This window comes from Sarcophilus harrisii, chromosome 1 (assembly GCF_902635505.1).
Source record: "Sarcophilus harrisii chromosome 1, mSarHar1.11, whole genome shotgun sequence".
NCBI classification, from domain to species: domain Eukaryota; kingdom Metazoa; phylum Chordata; class Mammalia; order Dasyuromorphia; family Dasyuridae; genus Sarcophilus; species Sarcophilus harrisii.
Window position 1 is genome coordinate 648362623 of NC_045426.1, and position 19529 is coordinate 648382151.

At 48.7% G+C, this 19529-nt stretch overlaps 2 protein-coding genes across 4 annotated transcripts; one reads left to right on the forward strand and one right to left on the reverse strand.

Annotated features, from left to right (window-relative positions):
* The first annotated feature begins 2079 nt into the window (after window positions 1–2079).
* On the forward strand, window positions 2080–7505 carry SWSAP1 (SWIM-type zinc finger 7 associated protein 1). The gene is made up of 2 exons (XM_031947579.1): window positions 2080–2788; window positions 6733–7505. The coding sequence occupies exons 1-2, from the start codon at window positions 2540–2542 to the stop codon at window positions 7249–7251; spliced, it is 768 nt and encodes a 255-aa protein (XP_031803439.1). The 5' UTR covers window positions 2080–2539; the 3' UTR covers window positions 7252–7505.
* A 64-nt stretch (window positions 7506–7569) lies between these two features.
* On the reverse strand, window positions 7570–12891 carry EPOR (erythropoietin receptor). 3 transcript variants are annotated; one of them, XM_031947576.1, is made up of 8 exons: window positions 12515–12891; window positions 9888–10017; window positions 9576–9747; window positions 9254–9487; window positions 9011–9164; window positions 8825–8912; window positions 8576–8663; window positions 7570–8467 (listed from the first exon to the last, which is right to left on the reverse strand). In XM_031947576.1, exons 1-8 carry the CDS (start codon window positions 12687–12689, stop codon window positions 7829–7831), a joined length of 1680 nt encoding a protein of 559 aa, XP_031803436.1. In that variant the 5' UTR covers window positions 12690–12891; the 3' UTR covers window positions 7570–7828. The 3 variants fall into 3 exon arrangements, with proteins under 3 accessions (XP_031803436.1, XP_031803437.1, XP_031803438.1); XM_031947577.1 differs by having other exon boundaries at window positions 9254–9408; window positions 9572–9747; window positions 12515–12890; XM_031947578.1 differs by lacking the exon at window positions 12515–12891 and having other exon boundaries at window positions 9832–9981.
* Window positions 12892–19529: the final 6638 nt, after the last annotated feature.

The window sequence follows — 19529 nt, forward strand, 5'->3', positions numbered from 1 at the left end:
GTCTGAATTAGAGAGGAGGAACTTGAGCTGGAAGGGAGATCAGAAGCCATCTAATCAGTTATTGTTTGCCCTTTGTTCTTGAAGAGGAGCATGGCATTAAGGACATGACATGTAAATGAATTGTAGTTGAGTGAGTGAGGGCTGTGCAAAGTCACCAGTCTCACTCTCTCCTCCAGAGCTGTCTGGGTCCAGGGGCCAGATATATAGATTAGGATGACTGGAGATGACCCCAGATGCAGTGGGAGACCTTGGCTTTTTAAGATAAGGTCTTTCCTAGGTATCAATTTGAGTGAGGCAATGACCAATCAGATTAAGGATAAGTGAGAAATGAGGCAGAGAGGGGACTCTTTATCTAGTCAAAAATAAAATCCATCTGGGATGGATCTGGGAAATCAGAATTTCTGTCCAAAATAGAAGCAATTGTTATTTACTTTCACTCTGAGACATTTAGGGCCCAATCACTATGCTAAATTGAAAGGAAAGATTATGAGCTCCATTTTGGACAAATCAAAATTGAGATTTCTATGAAAGATTTAGTGGCAGACATCCAATATTCCTTTGGTGAATGCAAGAAATGAAGGCTGGGACTCATATGCAGGGAGGTGATAGTTGAAGCCATGGGAGTTGATGAGCTCCTCAAAGGAGAATGTAGAGAGAAAAAAGAAGAAGGTTCAGAATATAGTCTTGGGGTCAAGTCTATAATTAAAGGACGCGACATTGATGATCAGCCACAGAGATGGAGACGAAACAATTATACATTTAGGAGAAAAGGAGAGTTTTGTTGTTGATGATGAGTCGTATTTGATTCTTCCTGGCTCCATCTGGGGCAAAGATACTGGAGTAGTTTGCCATTTCCTTCTCCAGCTCATTTACAGCAGAGGAATTCGAGGCAAATAGGATTCAGTTACTTATCCAGGGTCATACAAATATCTGGATTTGGACTCATGAAGATGAGTTCCTCATTCCAGGACCATCACTCTATCTGCTCCACCACTAGCTGTCCTACAAAAGGAGAAGAGGATCATGATAAATATCCAGGAAAGAGATATTCGTCAATAGCATCAGATACAGCAGAGAGGTCAAGAAGAGTGAGGATTGAGAAAAAGTCAATACTCTGGCATTTACAAAAACACTGGTCACCCTGGAGAGAGCAGTTTCCAATGAATGACACTGTTGGAAGTCACACTGAAAGTGGCTGAGTAAGAGGAAATTAGGGAAAAATAACAGCTCTTTGAGGAGATATACACGAGATGCTTAAACTTCTTTTGTGCGTGCATCACGTGACCGCTCCATCCATGGAGTAAAATATCTGATTTGCTCAGCGACTGGGTTTTAGATCCTTGAAATCTGCAGTACCCGCATTGACCCTTAGGGGGTGATAGACCATTCACACCCCAAATTACATGGAAACACTGGCTAGGTTAAAAATTTAACCACGGGATGAGAGGGAATATTGATCAAAATGATTTAAAAAGTAAGAAATCTCTAATTTTGGCGGGTAGTTTCACCACTAGAAACTCTTATCTCGGTCCCTGATATTCACACGGCATAAGCACTCAACATCATGTAGCTATATCACGTATTTTTAAGAATGAAAAGAAAAAAAATTGTGCTCCTAATATGGTGCTTTCTGCTCTCAACCGTCTCCCCAAACTCCTCTTTCTTACTCTTCCCTTCTTGGTGTATAGTCATTGATTCCTAAAGGCCACAGAAGGGCCACAGAGGCTGATCCCGGAATGAGGAAGACATCGTCATGAGTTCAAATCCGGGTTCCGACACCAGCTGCGTGCCCCTGGCCGAGTAACTTGTTTGTCTCGGAGAGCCAGGTGGGAGAGGCTGGAATTCCAGCTCAAAGTATAAACCCCTTGGAGAAGGGAGAGCCTTCCCTCCGGGCTCCCCTTTGTATCCCGAGATTCCCATCCCCTCTGTCTGTGCTTCTGCTGATAGGGATTTTAGTGATAACAGGGTTTTTGTCCTTGTCTCTCTCTCAGGGCTCTCATACAGTAGGTGCTTAATAAGTACTCGATTGAGAAACAGGAAGAGGCAGATGAGGGGGAAGGTAGTTTAAAGAAATTGGAGAACGCGAGATCAACCAATAAACACTTTGTTAAGTAAGAGCCTCCTACGGGACAGGCACTAAGCTAGCCTGTTCTCAAAGCGTTTATAACCTAATGAGGGAGAGAATATGCAAATATATGCAAAGCAGGCTAAATGCAGGAAAAATAAGAAATGGATACTGAGGGAAGTCTCGGGAGAAGGAACAAAGAGGAGGGGGAAAGGAAATGAAGAAGCGGAGCTCGGAGACCTAAGAGGACGCGGTAGGAGGCGCCAGGGCAGACCGTGCCCCAGATTACAATCGGGTCGGGGAAAAAACACGTGGAGTGACTATCCACTGGAGGCGGGACAAACGCAGAGGCTCTAGAGGAGTTTAAGTGAACTGAGTCTGAGCCAATGGGACGTCGACAAGGGGAGGGGTCAGCGGAAAAGCAGCATTCTGATTGGCCGTGTGTGAGGCACGGAGGGCGGGCGGAGCGCGGGCATGGAGGCTCTGCAGCGGCTGCTGAGTCCTGGCGCAGGGGTCGGCGGAGGAGATTGTGTCGCGGGGGAGGGGAGCGGCCTTCTGCTGCTAGGGGAGCCGGGCTCCGGGAAGACGGCGCTGCTGTTCGCGGCGGCCCTGGTGGCAGCGGGGGAGGGCCGGGGCCCCGTGCTCTTCGTGGCTCGGAGGGCCCTCCAGAGCCTGCCCGCGGGATGGAAGGCCGGAGCTGCTAGGGACCCGCTGAGGCTTCAGGTAACCGGGAGACGAAGCGCTGGGGTCGGGAGGCGGGGCTTGGGGGTCGGGAGGCGGGGCCGCTGGTGGGCGGGGCTCTGGTAGAGGCAGGGTTAATGTTTGGGCTCCACAATCCATCAATCACCCGGCACTGCGCTGCTTGTGGGGGATGTAGAACAAAACGTTCGTTCTTGCCTAGTTTGGCCATAGAGGTTCCTTCCAGGGTCCCCCCTCAGTCTGTCCTGCGCAGAGCGGCCAAATCAGCACCCCCAGACCCAAATCTGATCATGTCACTTTCGCTTTCAGAAATCTACGGAATTGCACAAATTTAACGTGTATTGCATTTCTTGCAGTCTAGGGGGAGGGGTGGGAGAAGGGAGGGAGAAAAAACTGGAACACAAGGTTTTGCAAGGGTGAATGTGGAAAATTGTGCATTTTTTTAAGCTTTGTATAAATACTAAAGTCTTCTAGGAGGGAGCGGCTTCTTCCTCATTGTCTAAGGGCAGAGGAAATGACCTCCTTGATTGAGGTTACTTCTCCCTTATCCCCCTTCCTTCCACAAACCTTTCTCTGCCTCCCTGATATTTGTTCGTTGTGTTTCAGTCTCAGAGGGAGACTTGTCCTTTTTCCATGTTACGACTGACCAGTCCCTCTCCTCAAACCTTTGATCCTGTCCCCTGCCATCTTTGTTGAAGGAGAAGTCTTTTTTCCCCCCCACTGCCTCAGCCTCAGCCTCTCCCTGTTTATGCTCATAGCCACTCTCTGGTCACCCTTAGCCTTTAAAAATCCTTCTCTTGACCCTCCTACCCCCCCCCCCCCGAGTCATTATTTCTCTGCTTCTCCTTCACTGCTAAACTCCTAGAATCATTGACATTCACCTCATTTCCTTATTCTCCCATTCACTCCTGAACCTCTGGCTTCTAACTACTCCCCTTGGGAAAACAAAAACAGAAAGCATCCTCCTTCGGGACAGGCACTAAGCTAAGCACTAGGGATACAGTCCCTGCCCTCAAAGCGTTTATAACCTAATGAGGGAGAGAATATGCAAATATATGCAAAGCAGGCTAAATGCAGGAAAAATAAGAAATGACTACTGAGGGAAGTCTCGGGAGAAGGAACAAAGAGGAGGGGGAAAGGAAATGAAGAAGCGGAGCTCGGAGACCTAACTGAGAATTAACTTCTTTCTTGAAAGTCATACTCTTGTAAGTCATACTCACAGTTAAGTGACTTAACTGGTCACTGCGTTGGTCTGGTCTCGAACCTCACCCTGCCTGACCTTTTGCTAACAATGGACCATATTTTCCACCCTTTCCACCAGTGCCTTCTCATGAGCATCCCTTCCCCCAACCTGGCTGTTGTTCCTTCTCAGTCCTGCTCATTTATTGCCCATCTCCCCCCACAGTGTCCTCCCCTACTCCCCTTCTCCTGGCTCTGGATCCCCTTTCCTTTCCTCTTGGCAAACACCTGTGCCCATGCGTTTAATTATTGCTTTTTTGTAGAGGACTCTCAAATCTAGATACCCAGTCCTAATCTCTGGATTCACTCCCACATCCCCAACTGCCTTCAGGACATCTCTATCTGAACATGCTTCAAGCACTGCCTGTCCAAAACGGACTGCATTATCTTCTCTGCTCAACCTGCCCCGCCTCTCAGTTTCCCCATTTCCGTTACTACAACCTTTCCAGTCACCTGTTCCCCAAATCTTGGAGTCACTTTTGGCTTCCCCTCCCCCCCAAGCCAGTCAGTTGCTCAATCCTGTCAGTGCTCCCTCCAGAGTATTTCTCAAATCTATCCCCTTCTCTTTATTCACACACAGAAACCACCCTAGAGCAGTCCCCTCTCCCCATCACTACTCTCACCTGGACTGTGGAAGTTGGTCTTCCCCCCATCACTACTCTGCCCTCCACACAGTGGCCTGAATAATCTTCATCAATTTACCAGTCCAAAGGTTCTCAGCCAGTTTTCAAACTGCCAGCCATATGTCACATTGGTCTCGTCTGCTTACCTTACAATACAGCACAAGTGAACCACTGGCCATTCCTTTGGCTCTTTCTTCTTGCCTCTGGACATTTTTGTGGTCTAGTCACCATTCCTGAAAGGTGTTTTCCCCTATCTTCCCCACTCCCCACCCCTATTCTTTACCCCTAAAGTGGGAATTTCAAAATGTTTACTTCTTTCTAGCTTTCTCTTTCTTTCCCCCTTCCCATTCTAACTTTGAATTTTACACCCTCTGTGCACAGGTCCCAATCTCCCCAGTAGAATGTGTTCCCTGACATTTTTTCTTTGTATCTTCAAAATCTGCTCCCCTGGCTTGTATCTAATAGATGCTTAATTAATGTTTATTGAATTGAATTGACAGGATAAAAATATACATATGGTGATTAATATATGTGTATGGTTAAGGAGACCAACTCAACTTGTAAGCATATAGAGCATGTCCTTGTGGGCTAGGGCAAGGAATTGGTGAGGGTTTTGTGATCTCTGTCACGAAAAAAAAAAAAGGACAGAATTTGGATTATACTGAAGAAAGATGAAAGAAGTTTCTAGTAGAAGGTTGGGTCTAAATGTGTGGGAACTATGAAAAACCTAGGCTGACATGAAAAGATGCTCCAAGTCATTATTAATCAGAGAAATGCAAATTAAGACAACTCTGAGATATCACTACACACTTGTCAGACTGGCTAGAATGACAGGGAAAGATAATGCGGAATGTTGGAGGGGAATGTGGGAAAACAGGGACACTGATACATTGTTGGTGGAATTGTGAATACATCCAACCATTTTGGAGAGCAATTTGGAACTAGGCTCAAAAAGTTATCAAACTGTGCATACCCTTTGATCCAGCAGTGTTACTACTGGGCTTATATCCCAAAGAAATCTTAAAGAAGGGAAAGGGACCTGTATGTGCACGAATGTTTGTGGCAGCCCTGTTTGTAGTGGCCAGAAACTGGAAACTGAGTGGATGCCCATCAATTGGAGAATGGCTGAATAAGTTATGGTATATGAATATTATGGAATATTATTGTTCTGTAAGAAATGACCAGCAGGATGATTTCAGAAAGGCCTGGAGAGACTTACACGAACTGATGCTGAGTGAAATGAGCAGAACCAGGAGATCATTATATACTTCAGCAACAATACTATATGATGACCAGTTCTGATGGACCTGGCCATCCTCAGCAACGAGATCAACCAAATCATTTCTAATGGAGCAGTAATGAACTGAACTAGCTATACCCAGAAAAAGAACTCTGGGAGATGACTAAAAACCATTACATTGAATTCCCAATCCCTATATTTATGCACACCTGCATTTTTGATCTCCTTCACAAGCTAATTGTACAATATTTCAGAGTCCGATTCTTTTTGTACAGCAAAATAACGTTTTGGTCATGTATACTTATTGTGTATCTAATTTATATTTTAATATATTTAACATCTACTGGTCATCCTGCCATCTGGGGGAGGGGGTGGGGGGTAAGAGGTGAAAAATTGGAACAAGAGGTTTGGCAATTGTCAATGCTGTAAAGTTACCTGTACATATAACCTGTAAATAAAAGGCTATTAAAAAGAAAAAAAAAAAAAAAGAAAAACCTAGGCTGAAAGGGAGGGGAGGGCAGGCTAAATATTGCCAGGCTTTGAATGCCAAGCTGAGCAGTTTGGGCATGGCTTGTTAGGTGACAGGAACCATCAGAAGCTCGGGGGTCCGAGCTTCCTTGCAGTTTTGACACTTGGGATTTTTCCCCCTTCTGGCTTGTTGCAGTTATTTTCTGGAACCATCTCTCTGGGGGGGGTTGAGGGGGAGCTTCCCTGGGATCAGATCTTTTCAAGTTACTGTCAAGCCCAGTGATGGAGATGATCCCATCACCCATCTCCCAGGAAGATCACATCTGTAAAGTGCAATCCTTAAGTGCCACACAAATGCTGACTATGATTATCTTCCCCCTTTGCCTCCTTTCTTTCAGAAAATCCACTTCCTGTATCCTCCCTCCTTGCGTGAGCTGCTGCAGCTCCTGAGCTCCATGCATGAAACGACAGCCCAGCCTCCCTCCCTCCTGCTCCTGGACGGGCTGCACGAGTACTTGGCAGAGGCCTCCGGACCCCAGGCGTGGGCCCACCTGGCAGCCCTGCTGGTGGACACGGTTGCTTACTTCTCCGGCTGCTTAAGCAGGGACTGCGGGCTCCTGGTCACCATGCTCAGCCCCACCGAGGCCGAAATGGAGGCAGCTGCCCTCCAGCTGGCAGTGCTCCAGAGATACTTGCCCAAGTGCCTCTGGCTGGGCCCTGAGCCCTCAGACCTGGCCAAGGCGAGGCCTCAGGACTCCGGACCCTGCTTCAGGGCCCGCCTTTCTACCGGGCCAGGCTGCCCCAGACAGGAATGGTGCTTGAGTTTTGGACTCGATGGCAAGATGGCCATTTCCCCTGTGACTTGTCAGGCAGCTGAGCATCCCCCTCAGAAGCCTGAAACCAGCAGCTCCAGCTGAGACCTTTGGCCTGGGACAGGAGCAGCTTTCAGGGGGCTGTGTACCTGAGTGCAGCTGTCTGGGTGGGGGAAGGCCCCAACCTGGGTCTTGGGCAGTATGCCATTGCACTCTCTGATATCTCCAATAAGTTTTCTAGGCCGGGCCCAGGAGTGAGGAGGGGCCCTCACACCATGCTCTCTGCCTGGGGTTGTAAGCCAGGGCTGTGGATGGATCTCTGGAGCCCGGGCAGCAGAAAGGGCTGAAGAAAGGTGGCTAGAGAGTGACCCCTCTCATTTACAATCAAGTCTTCTTTTCACATTTCTCTTCAGAACATAAAACTCACATGGAAAGAAAATAAATTTATTACAAAAATATATATCTAAAAGGGTAAAGAAGAGCCTGCTGGCCAGTGATTTTCCCTCTCCTCCCCTTCCTCCTCAGTCTCAGCAGCTGCCGTGCCGGCCCCCTCCCCACCCCTCAGCCTAGGCCCTCTGGAAGGAACAGGAAGCAAGGGAGGAGAGTGCAGCCAGCCTCCTTCCTCCTCCCTCCGGGAGAGCGGCAGCCCTGGGCCCCTCAGGTCGGCCTCGGAGGGCACCCGCTAGGAACAGGTCACATAGCTTGGGGGCAGAGGCTCCGGGCTGGGCTGGAGAAGGCTGTTCTCATACAGGTTGGTGTAGGGGCCCTCAGGGGAGCTGCCAGGGGTGCCTTGGGAAGCTCCCGAGCTGTAATCGGCAGAGATGCCAGAGTCTGAAACCACCAGATAGAGGTATTTGAGGTCAGGGGGACCCGGGGGCCGAGCGGGCAGGGAGACTCGTGGGCAGAGCAGCTGAGAGCCGGCATCCAGGACGGTGTACTCAAAGTTGGAGGCAGATGCCCGTTCTTCCTGCTCAGGTTCGGGGACCAAGGCCCCAGACCTGGCCCCTGCTTCCCCAGCTGGCTCCCCCTGGGCCTCTGGGGCCCTGCCGGCCAAGGCCTGAAGGCCCAAGGGGCCCCTGCCCGGGGGCCCAGCGGCCGGACTGTGGGGCAGCAGCTTCGTGTCCAGCACGAGGTAGTCATCCTTGGCTCCCTGGGCCAGCCAGCAGGCCTCTGGCCCCAGTAGGGGCTCCTCCTCCCGGGCTGGCTCAGCGGGGGCTGCCCGGCAGTGCTCAGAGAGTACTTCCAGCCTGGCTGGCGGCTTCTCCAGGTAAGTGCTCAGCGGCCCCCACCACAGGCAGGCGTTGCTCTCTTCCAGCCACAGCTGCAACGATAACATGACCTTAGCCTGGGGGCCCCGGGGGGCCTGGCCCAGATGCCTGGGGTCTCCCAAGGGGAGAGAGCAGAGCCTGGCCCAGGTTTCGCCACCTACCTGGAAGTTGCCTCTGTGGATGGTGAAGAGGTCCTGGAACCCGTGCTCTGGGCTCGGGACGCCCGGCCAGAGCATCTGCTTCAGAAACCTGGGGGAGGGAGGCAAAAAAAGCTTCAGGGGCCTGCCCCGGCCCACTCTAGAGGCCCTGGGGTGCAGCCCCCTCATTCTGCAGAGAAAAAACAAAACCTGAGGGTTAAAGGGTTTCCCCGAGGTCGTGCCAGGACCAGGGAGGGCAGCGAGGGGCCTTACCTGCGTTGTGACAGGAGGCCCACAAGGACCAGCAAGAGCAGAATGACCGTGAGTATCGCAGACATGCCCAGGATCAGCGGGTCCAGTTCTGGGCAGGGAAGGAAGAGGAGGATCAGGCCGAGTCCCTCTCTGCTCCTCCTGGCCATCCACTGAGGCCTCCCCGCTCCCTCCTCCCTCTGGGCTCACCACTGGCGATCAGCACTGTGACTGGCTGGGACCAGGAGCTCCAGTAGCCACTGTAGCTGGGCTCGGCCATCTTTGCCCTGACGGCGAAGGTGTAGCGAGTGTGCCCACGGAGGTTGGCAATGACACACCCCGTCCTGCCTTCCCGGACGTCCATCTGCGGGATAGGGACAGAGCCGTGAGGCGGGCGGGCGGGGGCCGGGCAGGGAGCAGGTAGGGGCTGGGCGCCCGGGGGTGGGCTCTCACCCTCTGCTCCGAGGTGCCGGCTGCTTCCCAGTACTTGACCTCGTAGTGTATGTCTTTGGTCAGCTGGGCCATCGGGGGTGGCAGCCAGTGAAGGGCCACCTGGTTAGGGGTCTCTGTCCGCTGCACCGTTAAGCCGGAGGGAGGGTCCAGAAATACTGGGGGCACAGAGTGAGGGCATGAGGGACGTAGGAAATCTGAAGGGCCAGTTGGTGGCAGCTGATGGGCCGGTCCTCCCTGGGAACCAGAAGCAGGGAGTGGGCTGGGAAAGCCAGGTCGGGGTCCTTCTGGGCGCGGGGCCGGGGCTGCTATGAGCCATACCTACTTCATTGATATAGATGGTCCGGCGCAGCTCCGTGCCATTGGGGGTGGCTGTGACCTTCAGCTCCAGGGGGATGAAGCTGGAGGCGTCTGACAGAGGGAACGGGCAGGTGTAGCGCACCGTGCCCCTGCCGGTCCAGACCACCTTGAGCACACAGGGTTTCCATAATTCCTCCCTGGGTAGACGCGGGGTGGGGGGGACACATTAGTCACCAAGGGGGGAGCTGCGTCCCCTGCCTCCCCCTTTGCCCTGTACCCACCCCATCAGGGAGGAAAGGGTGGGAATGGGACGGACAAAAACCGTGCCGGCCCTCACTCTAAGTGGTAGAAGAAGCTGTAGTTCCTGGGCCCCGGGCTGGCTGTCTCTTCCCAGAAGCAGACCAGGTCCTCCAGTCTCTGGGTGAAACATATGGGCTTCTCTTTCTCCTCAGCCAGTAATAGAGTGACTGCAAGGGGAAACAGGGGAAGGGGGTGCGAGGTTGGCCAGAGGTGGAGGGGGGGGGGCCTGGGCCTTTTCCCCTTCCCACCCAGCCAAAGTTTTTGTTTCCCTGCTGTCAACTGAGTCTCCCTGCCTCCCCTGGAAATGCAAACCACACACTCCGATTTTCCCAAAGTTTAGGTGACTTCTTATTCTCTCAGTAAAATCCCGGGGCTTTTGTTTTAAGATCAAATATACACGCAAGCATTTAGAGCAATTCCTCACTCGCCTCTTCCTAACTCTCCAATCCTTTTACCCCCTGCTCCCTCCCAGAGGGGCTGCAGTCTGACCATCCCTTTGACCTCCTTTCTGTTCCTCACACAAGTTGCTCATATCTGACTCATCAGCTCTCATCTCTGGCCTTTACATTGTCTGTCCCTGGCACAGGCAATACCCTCCTTTCTCTCCTAAGTTTTTTGGGCTCCCCGGTTCCCTGCAAGACCGCACTTTCTGCACAAATCTCTTCTTCCCTCCCCAAACTGCGTTGTATTTGTTTATCTGTCTTACTGTAACTGTAGTTTCAGACATCTCTCCCACAGAGAGTTACAGTAGTTTAAGAGCCAAAATGAAATTTTGTGGAAGTTGACATTTGAACTGGGAGGAAAGACCATTCAGAGTGATGACTTTTGTAAAAGCAGAAGAGACTTTTTATGGTCATCATTGGACAGAAGCTAGAGAAGCCAGAAAGAGGATGAAGAAAGCTTTCTTGATGGAATTATTTTAATCTTTATCTTGTGAAGAGAATGATGAAATTCTTAAGAGACTTTGCTTGACACCTTGTGAGAACTGTGGAAACTGAGAATTAAAAAGCCATCTGTAATGGAAGGTGACCTTGGCTGTGATGTCTCACAGTTAAAAATATTGTGACTATTCAAGTCTTTGGGCTATTATGATCACATTTTAATACATCTTATGGTAAATTATCAATATTGAGTTAATCCTAGGAGAGTTAGGGTTTCAATATAGAAATGATGAGAAAAAATTTCCAGTTAATATAATAATAAGATAGCATCTAATGAGCTGGGGTGAGCTTCAGAAACCCCACTGATTAAGATTGAAATTCTGTTAATAAAAAACTGTCTAGATTTCTCTAGAACTCAGGATGACACGAATGAACATGGTAAGTAATTTAGAAATCTGAAAGGCGATCAACGGCAGCTTCGGGTGATTGGGGGTACATGTGGATGTGGTCATGTGTACACGTGGTATTTTCTGGGTAGCTGGGACTGTTCCTGCATACCCCCGGTGATTAGCACAGCTTGTGGTCCCGGGGAGATGCTTTTGATTAGTTGATTAATTGATAGCAGCCCCTCAAACCCTACAGTTGCTGCATACGGACAAATTCTTCCCCCCTCATCCTGACCCCCTTAGCCCCAAGCGCCCCTCTGCGTCTCATTCAGCTGCCCCCCCTCCTCCAGCCCGCCATGTGTCCAGGCTGATAAGGCTGAATGGAAGAACCTGTTTCCCCTCTCTCCATTCCCCCCATCAGAAACAAGCACCGTCCCCCAATTACTATGACAGCAGACCTTCCCTCCCACACCTGGGCGGTTGGGAAGCTGTAAACAGTGGCAGCAGGTAGAGCTCCTACCCCCTTGGGACCCTCTCTCGGGCATTAAGCTGTTCCCACTGAACCTCCACCCCACCCCCATGCTTCATGGCAGAGACCCAGGCTTATTTCCCAGGCTCCCCAAGCTCGTCCAGGCTGGACCTCCGACTCCACCCTCTGTCCTTGCCCTTTTTCTGAGTCTGGGCAGAAAGTGGGGGCTGAGCCCAAGAACTGCTCCTGGAGCCTTCCTGCCAAGAGCCTGCAGCTTTGGTACCCCTCACTTTTCCCCCACCCCAAAATAAGGAACTTGGGAGATAGTACAGTGGGAGAAACTGAGGCACAAGGGGGTGAGCACCTCAGTCATGCACCCAATAAAGAGCAGGGCTTCCTTCCCTTGGGCCGCTAATCCCCAAACTTCGGGCTTCCCACTGCATGACAGCAAGGCTGGCTCTGGAGCGTGAGTGAGAGGATTCTTAGCTCCCATTTTTCACAAGGGGAGCTGATGCCCCAGGGGACGGAGCCCTGCCGGGGCTGGGACTGCAGCCGGGGCTCTTGCTCTTGGGGCCGGCCCAGCCTCCCAGAAAGCCCCCAAACTGATTCTTGGAGGGGGAGGAGGCAGGAAGGGCCGTATCGGGGCCCACAGGCACCCTTCCCACCCAGATAAGGCCAACAGCAGAGGCTGAGGAAAGGGCCATCGAGAACAAGGCACGCCCAGGCCAGAAGACACGCAGTCACTGTTTACAGATTCCCCTGCTGCCCTCCACCCCAAAGCCTCCTCCCTGCCTTCCCCACGGAGAGCCTGGGCAGCTCTGCCAGGGCCAGGGGGAGGGCAGGAGTGAGGGGGCCAGGTTCCTGGTCTTGGGCTTCCTAGTACCACCCACCCAGAAGGGAGTGAGACTGGGGGCAGCGCTGGGCTTACCTTTGCTCTCATACAAGGGCCCTTCCAGCCCTGGCTCAGGCTTCAATTCCCAGGAGGGTGCAGGGGTTGCCCAGGCAGCCCCTGCGCTGAGCAGAACGCAGAGGGACCCAATGCCAGGCCAGTGGGGGGGCCCAGGTCTCTCCATGGCTCTGGCCCCCCGGGCCTGGCTGCACATCGTCCCCCGCCTCCCTCTCAGAATCTGGGGGGGGGGGGCTATTCTTTCTTCTGTCCCTGCCTCCTTGGAAGAGGAGAGGGATGCAGGAAAGTTTCTGCCAGAGGCCACAGCTGGAGCAGCCGCCGCAGTGGCCGGACACAGCTGGCAGCAGTGGGTTCTGGGCTTCTGAAGGGCCTGGGAGAAGTGGCGGGCAGTGACAGGAGGCGGGGCCCTGAGGGGAGATAAGGGGAGCCAGCGGTGGGGGAAGGGGAGGGAAAGCTCCCCTGACACCCGACATAACCAATCCTCTCTGTACAATTTAATAAAAATGCCTGCTCTGTATGAGTCCCTGGCCGTGGGAAATTGTGGTGCGTTTGGTCCGTGGGAAGTGCTGAGTGTGGGGGGTGGGAGCAGAGTAGCAGGAGGGCCAGGACAGCGGGCCGTAGGGCACAGCATTGCGTGCTGAGTGCTCGCCTTTCAGAACCCCGTACTCTGATTCCAAGTCCAGCAGGCTGTGGTGCCCTGGATGAAGGACTGAACATTCTCCTTAAATGCCCAGACCTACTTTTCTGACCTTATCTCCCTGGACATGCAGGGTCTCTCCTCCCTGGTTCCCGCTCCCTGTGCCTCCACCTGGATCTTCCCCTGCCTGGGACACCCACTCATGGAACATCCACGGGAGGGTGAGAGCCTGCAACCCTTTAGAAAGGGCAGCAGGATTCTGAAGGCCACTTCAGACTCAGAGCACACATTAACTCCCCAAGGCCATGGTGAGAGGGGGGGATTCTTCCTGTGGACATATCCCATCCAGTTCCCTCCTAGACAAAAACTCCCACAGGGATGGATATGGCGAGAATTTGGAGCAGGAAGGGATCTAGAGTTCAACCCCAGCATTCTGCTGCTAGAGGAGGCTCAGAAACCAAGCTGATACATATGACTTTCCCAAAGGCAATCAGATAGGCAGCAGTGGCAGGATTAGAACTCAGGATTTCTGACTCCAGGCTTATAGAATCACAGAATTTTTGAACAACTTATTGGCCATCCAGTCGATTCCAAACATAAAAGTTATCCACGCTATAACAAGCGGTCATCCTCTCCACTCTAATTTGATACTTAGAAAATCCATTTCCCAATTTGTGCAAGACTGTAAGTGCATTCCTAATAGGTGCATTAAATTCAGTCTTAGATTTAGCCTACTACTGATTCAACTCAATCAAATTCAGTGATAGGAAGGGTGTATTTTGTCTTTTACAAACTAAAATTTAAGATATTTATTTACCGTTAGTAGAATAGTAATGTGAGCTCATGAAATTCAGAATTCTTTGCGGGTTACAACCTGCAATCTACCCCAAAGATCATGCTTATTCTAATCAGTTCTCCTCCTCCCTTCATATCTCTCCTCTCCTCCACTCAATTCCCCTTTCCTTTCCTTCTTCCAATAACCGTTCTTTGTCTTCATCTATCTCAACCTACTCATTTCCCATTCCATCCTCACCTCTAATTTGACTCCCAGAACCAAGAGAAGAGGCAAACTCCACTATTTTGACTATTCCTTAACCATCAACCATCCTTTGGTTTTGAGGTTCCTGAAAGCCATTTATATCTCCTCCCTGTTCTTGTCATCCGCCAACCTCCAGGACATTTCCCAACATTTTCAGTGAATTCTGTACATGTGTCATGTTCTATCTTTATACCATCCCCCGTAAGCACCTGATTGTACAGATCAGTGACCCTTCTGCCAATCTGACCATACAATTCCTCAGCTCCAATCAGCAGCCTCCTTCTCCCCCTCATTCCAGACACTCACCTCCAAGATTCAGAACTTCGGGATTCCCCTTTGCAATAGCAACTTCCTATTTGTAAACAGTAAGGACAGGGAAGAGAAAAAGGACCAGACCTATTGTCCAGTATAGAGGATTCCAGGATGAGGAAATTATTCCCATCGATGCAGGTTAGCACCTTCTCTGCAACTTGGATCCTTAGGGCTTTTCTAGGGCACTGAGAGGTCACATAGCCAGGTAAAGTCAAGGGCAGGACTTGAAAACAGTTTTTCCTGAGGTCAGTTCTGCATCCACTGTGCCAGATAGCTTTTCACAAATTTTAAATTGGTCTATAAAGGAGGTATTTTTTACTCCATCTCTCTCTCATATTAAGCCACTCTCTACCTTCATGGTGACCTCTGCTCTTTAGACCTCTGGTCCCTTACACTCCTAGTCCATCTTCCCCACTCTAGCCTCCCCTCCTTCCTCAGCTTTGACTCCCTGGGCTGCCATTTAATGTTTTACTCATGGTTACCCCCATCACAAGCCCCACCCTCAAGCATTCCTAACTGGCTAATCCTCATTCCTGGGGTAACTGCCACCATCAGATTTCACATTCCTACCCAGAGGCTATTTTCACAGGGGAAAATAACAGGTGATTTCTCCTTCCAGATCCAGGACTGGGACCTCACTTAAGGCCACTGCTGCTCAGAGATCCTTCTATTCTCTTCTTATTGACTCGCCTGGAGAGCGGCAAGGCTCCTCCATCTGGTCCAACCCATGGCACAAAGAAACCCTGACCAGAACACACCCACCGAATAGTCATCTGCTTAAAGATCTCCAGGAGGGAGGAAGCCCCCATCCATTCTGGTTTTAAACTGCTCTAATTGTTGGAAGTTTGTTCCTGACTTCACAATGTGCCACTTTGTACCAGAAGTCTGCCCATGTCTGCCTTCTGAGGCCCCATAGAACAAGCCCAATCCCTCTTTCCACAAATGCTTCAAAAGAGTTATGTCCCTTCCCTGTTTGTCCCCTCAGGCTTTTTCTCCAAGATACACATGATCCTCCTAGGACAGGGATTAAAGGTCCTTTACTACCTTTATTCTCCAGACATTTCTGTCCTTCAACAGTAGCACCCCAAAGTCCACACAATCGTCCTGATGAGGTCTGAGAAAGGAAGTGTACAGGGGATTATCATCATCTCCTTCTTGAATATTAAGTAACCCAAGATATCACTAGTGTTTTTGGCTGCCACATCAGTGTTGACTCTTACCACCTCCTCCCAGCTTTTCTATAGATTCCTTTATTCTTTCCCCATAACTAATCTAAAGACCTTTTCCTTTCTTCTCTCACCTCAAAGAAAAAAAGAGCATTAAGTGCCTACTATTCACCAGGCACTGTGTTAAACATTCAAGATACAAATATAAACAAACAAGATAGTCCCTGCCCTCAAGAAACATCTATTCTAATAAGGCAAGACAACATAAAAAGAGAGCCAGAATTGGAAACAAGAATGTACATACAAAATGGCAGGGTGGCCAAGTTCTGGACAACATCAGTTGATAGAGCATAGGCTCCCAAGTGAAGAGTGAGTCTTGGGAGGAGGAAGAGGAGATCCAGGAACCTTCCAGTGCCTCCCAGGTCCTCTACAATTATAGCACATGCTTAGAATCCTACTTCTCTGAGGTCATCAGATTAATTCTCTCAACTCCCCTCCTCTGTTCCTTAAAACTTTTCAGTATCATCACAGTATCATCACATTTTCAGTATCATCCTTTCTTGCCATCTGATCATAGAGGGGTACTTGTAAGCCTTCATTGCCATTTCCTCTAGCCTCCTTATGCTTGATCATGCCCCCCTCCCTCTCATGCATCTTGAATCTTTTCTTCATTGGTTCCTTCCATTTGCCTGAAGACATGCTCACATCTTTCCTATTCTAACATGGCATCTCTTGACTTTCCAGCCAGCTTTTGTGTCCTTTTCTTGGTTGCATATTTTTAAAAAAGCTCTCATCAGCCAATGCCTTCACCTCCTCACTAACCATTTTCTCCTTAACCCCTTTCAAATGGGCTTCTGCCCCTCCTCAGAAATTATTCTCCCAAAGGTCATCAGTAACTCTACTGGTCAAAATCCAAGGACCTTTTCCCAGTCTTCATCCTTCTGGACTTTCCTGCAGTATTTGACCTTGTGTAGTTAATCTTTTCTTTCTTAATACGCTCTCCTACTTTATTTAGATCCAGAAACACAACTCTTTTGGTTCTCCTCCTACCTCTCTTCTTGTTCAGTCATTTTAGTCTTGGGCAACTTTCTGTGGTTCCATTTGGAGTTTTGTTGGCAAAGATACTGAAATGGTTTGCTATCATTTTCCAATTTATTTTACAGATGAAGAAACTGAAGCAAACAAGGTCAAATTACTTGCCCATGATCACACAGTGTCTTGAGGTTAGAGTTGAATTCAGATTTTCCTGGCACCAGGCCCAGTGTTCTATTCACAATAGCACTTAGCTGGCTCTACCTAACTTTAGAGGTGTATACACAACATCTAACCACTCCTTTTGTCTTTGTATCTACTTTCTGACCTCTTATGCCGGATATTTTCTGCCTTGACTCTATTTCTTCCTCAGCCATCATATTCTTTTCTTTTTAAACAAATTAAAATACATTATTTCCAACTAAATATAAAACAATTTCTAATTTTTTTTTCAAATTTTGAGCTCCAAATTCTTGTCCTCTTTCCCTTCCTTTGTCCCTGAGAGGGCAAGCAATTTTATATATGGTATTCAGATGCAATCATGCAAAACATATTTCCAAAAAAACCCTCCACAAATATTACATACATACACACACATTAAAAAATATACTTTGATCTGCAATCAGTTTCCATCATTTTTTTTCTTTAAAGGTGTTTATCAACATTCCTTTGGAATTGTCTTGGATCATTGTATTTCTGAGAATAGCTAGTCACGTTTATCATCATATAATGTTACTCTATATAATGTTCTCCTGGTACTGTTTCCTGCACTTTGATGTCAGTTCATATAAGAGTTTTCAAGTTTTTCTTAAAGCATCCTGCTTGCTAATTTTTTAAAGTACAATAGAATCTTATCACAACTTGTTCAGCCATTCCTCAATGTAATGTTCTTCTCTAAAATATAAAGTTCTCTGAGAGCAGGTTTCTTGGGGAGCTTCTGGAGGCAGCCTTAGTTTCACTTCAGTAAATACCCCAAATGCAGCCAGGAGTTAAAGTCCAAATCCTTTATTGTCTCCTTTCCTGGGGGCTGGTTAGCTTTCTTAGAGGTCTATCTCTCTTCTTGGTTCCAAGAGCTCCTGCTGCTAATCCTTTGCCCCTGCCAGCTTCAGCCTCCAGCCAGCACAAAGGTGGAAGATGGAATGAATCTATCTCCTCCTCCGAGAGTGGGCTTGTCCTTTAGTGGGCTCCTCCTTATATATGCTCTCTTAAAGGTGTGAATCTTGTGTAACTCTAATAAGTACTAAGTACATTAGTGAACTAGAGAACTGTTAAGTACCATGCTAAATTAGATAATTATTGTCTCTATCAATTCCACTGTCTTAGCACCTTGTAAGAATTCTAACATTTCCCACTTTCTTTTGATTTAGAACATAGGTGGTCATGACCTCCCTGACTTCTCAAGGAGGTGAGAACCCCCAAAAAGAAGGTGATCACGCCTTCCCTGGCTGCTCAGGAAGGGAGATGAAAACACCAAAGGAAATGAGAAATCAGATCAGATTAGTGGGTTTCTGAAGGGGCTCACTCTTAAAACAGGTATACATAAATCCATCAATATGGGAGGTATTACACATAATTACATAAATTATATAAGCACATAGTAACATAACACAAGCTAGTAGTGATGTAACAAATAACATGAATCTACATGAGGAATAATACATGTCCATAAGTCCTAGAAATAATCCAAAAGGAATCTATTGTCCATTAGTTCATGTACCAGGAATCCAATAATTCCTGAAAGTTTTGAAGTCCTGCAGTAGTCTTATTATGTGTTAGGGAATCCAATGATTCCTGCTGGTTTTCAAGTTCTGCAACAGTCTCACTATCAGTTATGCTCTTTCAGAGTCAGATGTTTCTTCTTCTCCTTTGTTTTGAGGTTTTTCTCCTTTTCTGTCTCTCTCCAAGTGCTCATTGCCACCCGTCTGTTTCCTTCTCCATCTGTAGGAATACAAGCAAACCCTCTCTCCCAGGCAGTTTCCTATTTAGTCCCTTCTATTTACCACTTTTTAATCTCTCCTCATCATCTGGCAATTACGTTGGAGCTGCTTGTACTGGACACTGCCTTTCTGTTGGGTTAAAGAAGCCCGTATTCTCCCCAATTGTAATCCCTTCTGCTATCTGATTGCTTTTCTGCTGATTGGACATGTAATCCCTTTTTGCAACCTGATTGCTTTTTGGCTGATTGATCACATCAGAGCCTTGAACTTCTAAAGGTGTAATCTCAGCTGCCATCATGCCCCACCTGTCTTTTGTATGATATCTTGGAGCTGGGTCCTGCCTCTCATTTCCCTGGGTCAATCTACATTCTGAGGCCCAGTGGAAGCTTCGGTTATATTTTGGACATGGGGTTTTGGGTTTTATTCTCTCACCCTGTCCTCTCTATCTCTGTGCCAATACTGAGCTCTCAGATGTCTTAGTTTTCCACACTGAAAACATCAATGATTTTCTGTAGAAGTCCCTTGCCAAGAGGGACCCTGTCTTCCCATGTTCATCATAGTCTAAGTATAATAGGCACTTGTGACCACTATGGCACAATGTCTTATGATCTCCTCTAAAGGACCATCTTTGTGTAGTCCCCATATCCTTTGCAAATCTCATTAGTATTTTCCTTAGACAGATGTCTGGTCATTATTTCTGTAGCTGCATTTTCTCCAATGATTCTTGTGACAGCTATCTGCAAACATCCCACAAAATCTGCAAAGGGTTGATTGGGACCTTGCTTATTTTTGTGAAGGCTTTACCTCCATCTTTCTCTGGGAAAGAATCCCAAGCTTTTGTTGCAGCAGCAGCGATTTGTTCATAAGCTGTTGTAGGGTAATTAATCTGTTCTGAATTCTCTCCATACTGACC

Coding starts and splice junctions, on each gene's coding strand:
- SWSAP1 (XM_031947579.1), top strand. CDS start 2,540: ATGGAGGCTCTGCAGCGGCTGCTGAGTCCTGGCGCAGGGGTCGGCGGA. Junction 2,789..6,732: donor GGGACCCGCTGAGGCTTCAG/GTAACCGGGAGA, acceptor CCTTTCTTTCAG/AAAATCCACTTCCTGTATCC.
- EPOR (XM_031947576.1), bottom strand. CDS start 12,689: ATGTGCAGCCAGGCCCGGGGGGCCAGAGCCATGGAGAGACCTGGGCCC. Junction 9,488..9,575: donor GGACCATCTATATCAATGAA/GTAGGTATGGCT, acceptor TCTGGTTCCCAG/GGAGGACCGGCCCATCAGCT. Junction 8,913..9,010: donor CACAGTGCTGATCGCCAGTG/GTGAGCCCAGAG, acceptor TTCCCTGCCCAG/AACTGGACCCGCTGATCCTG.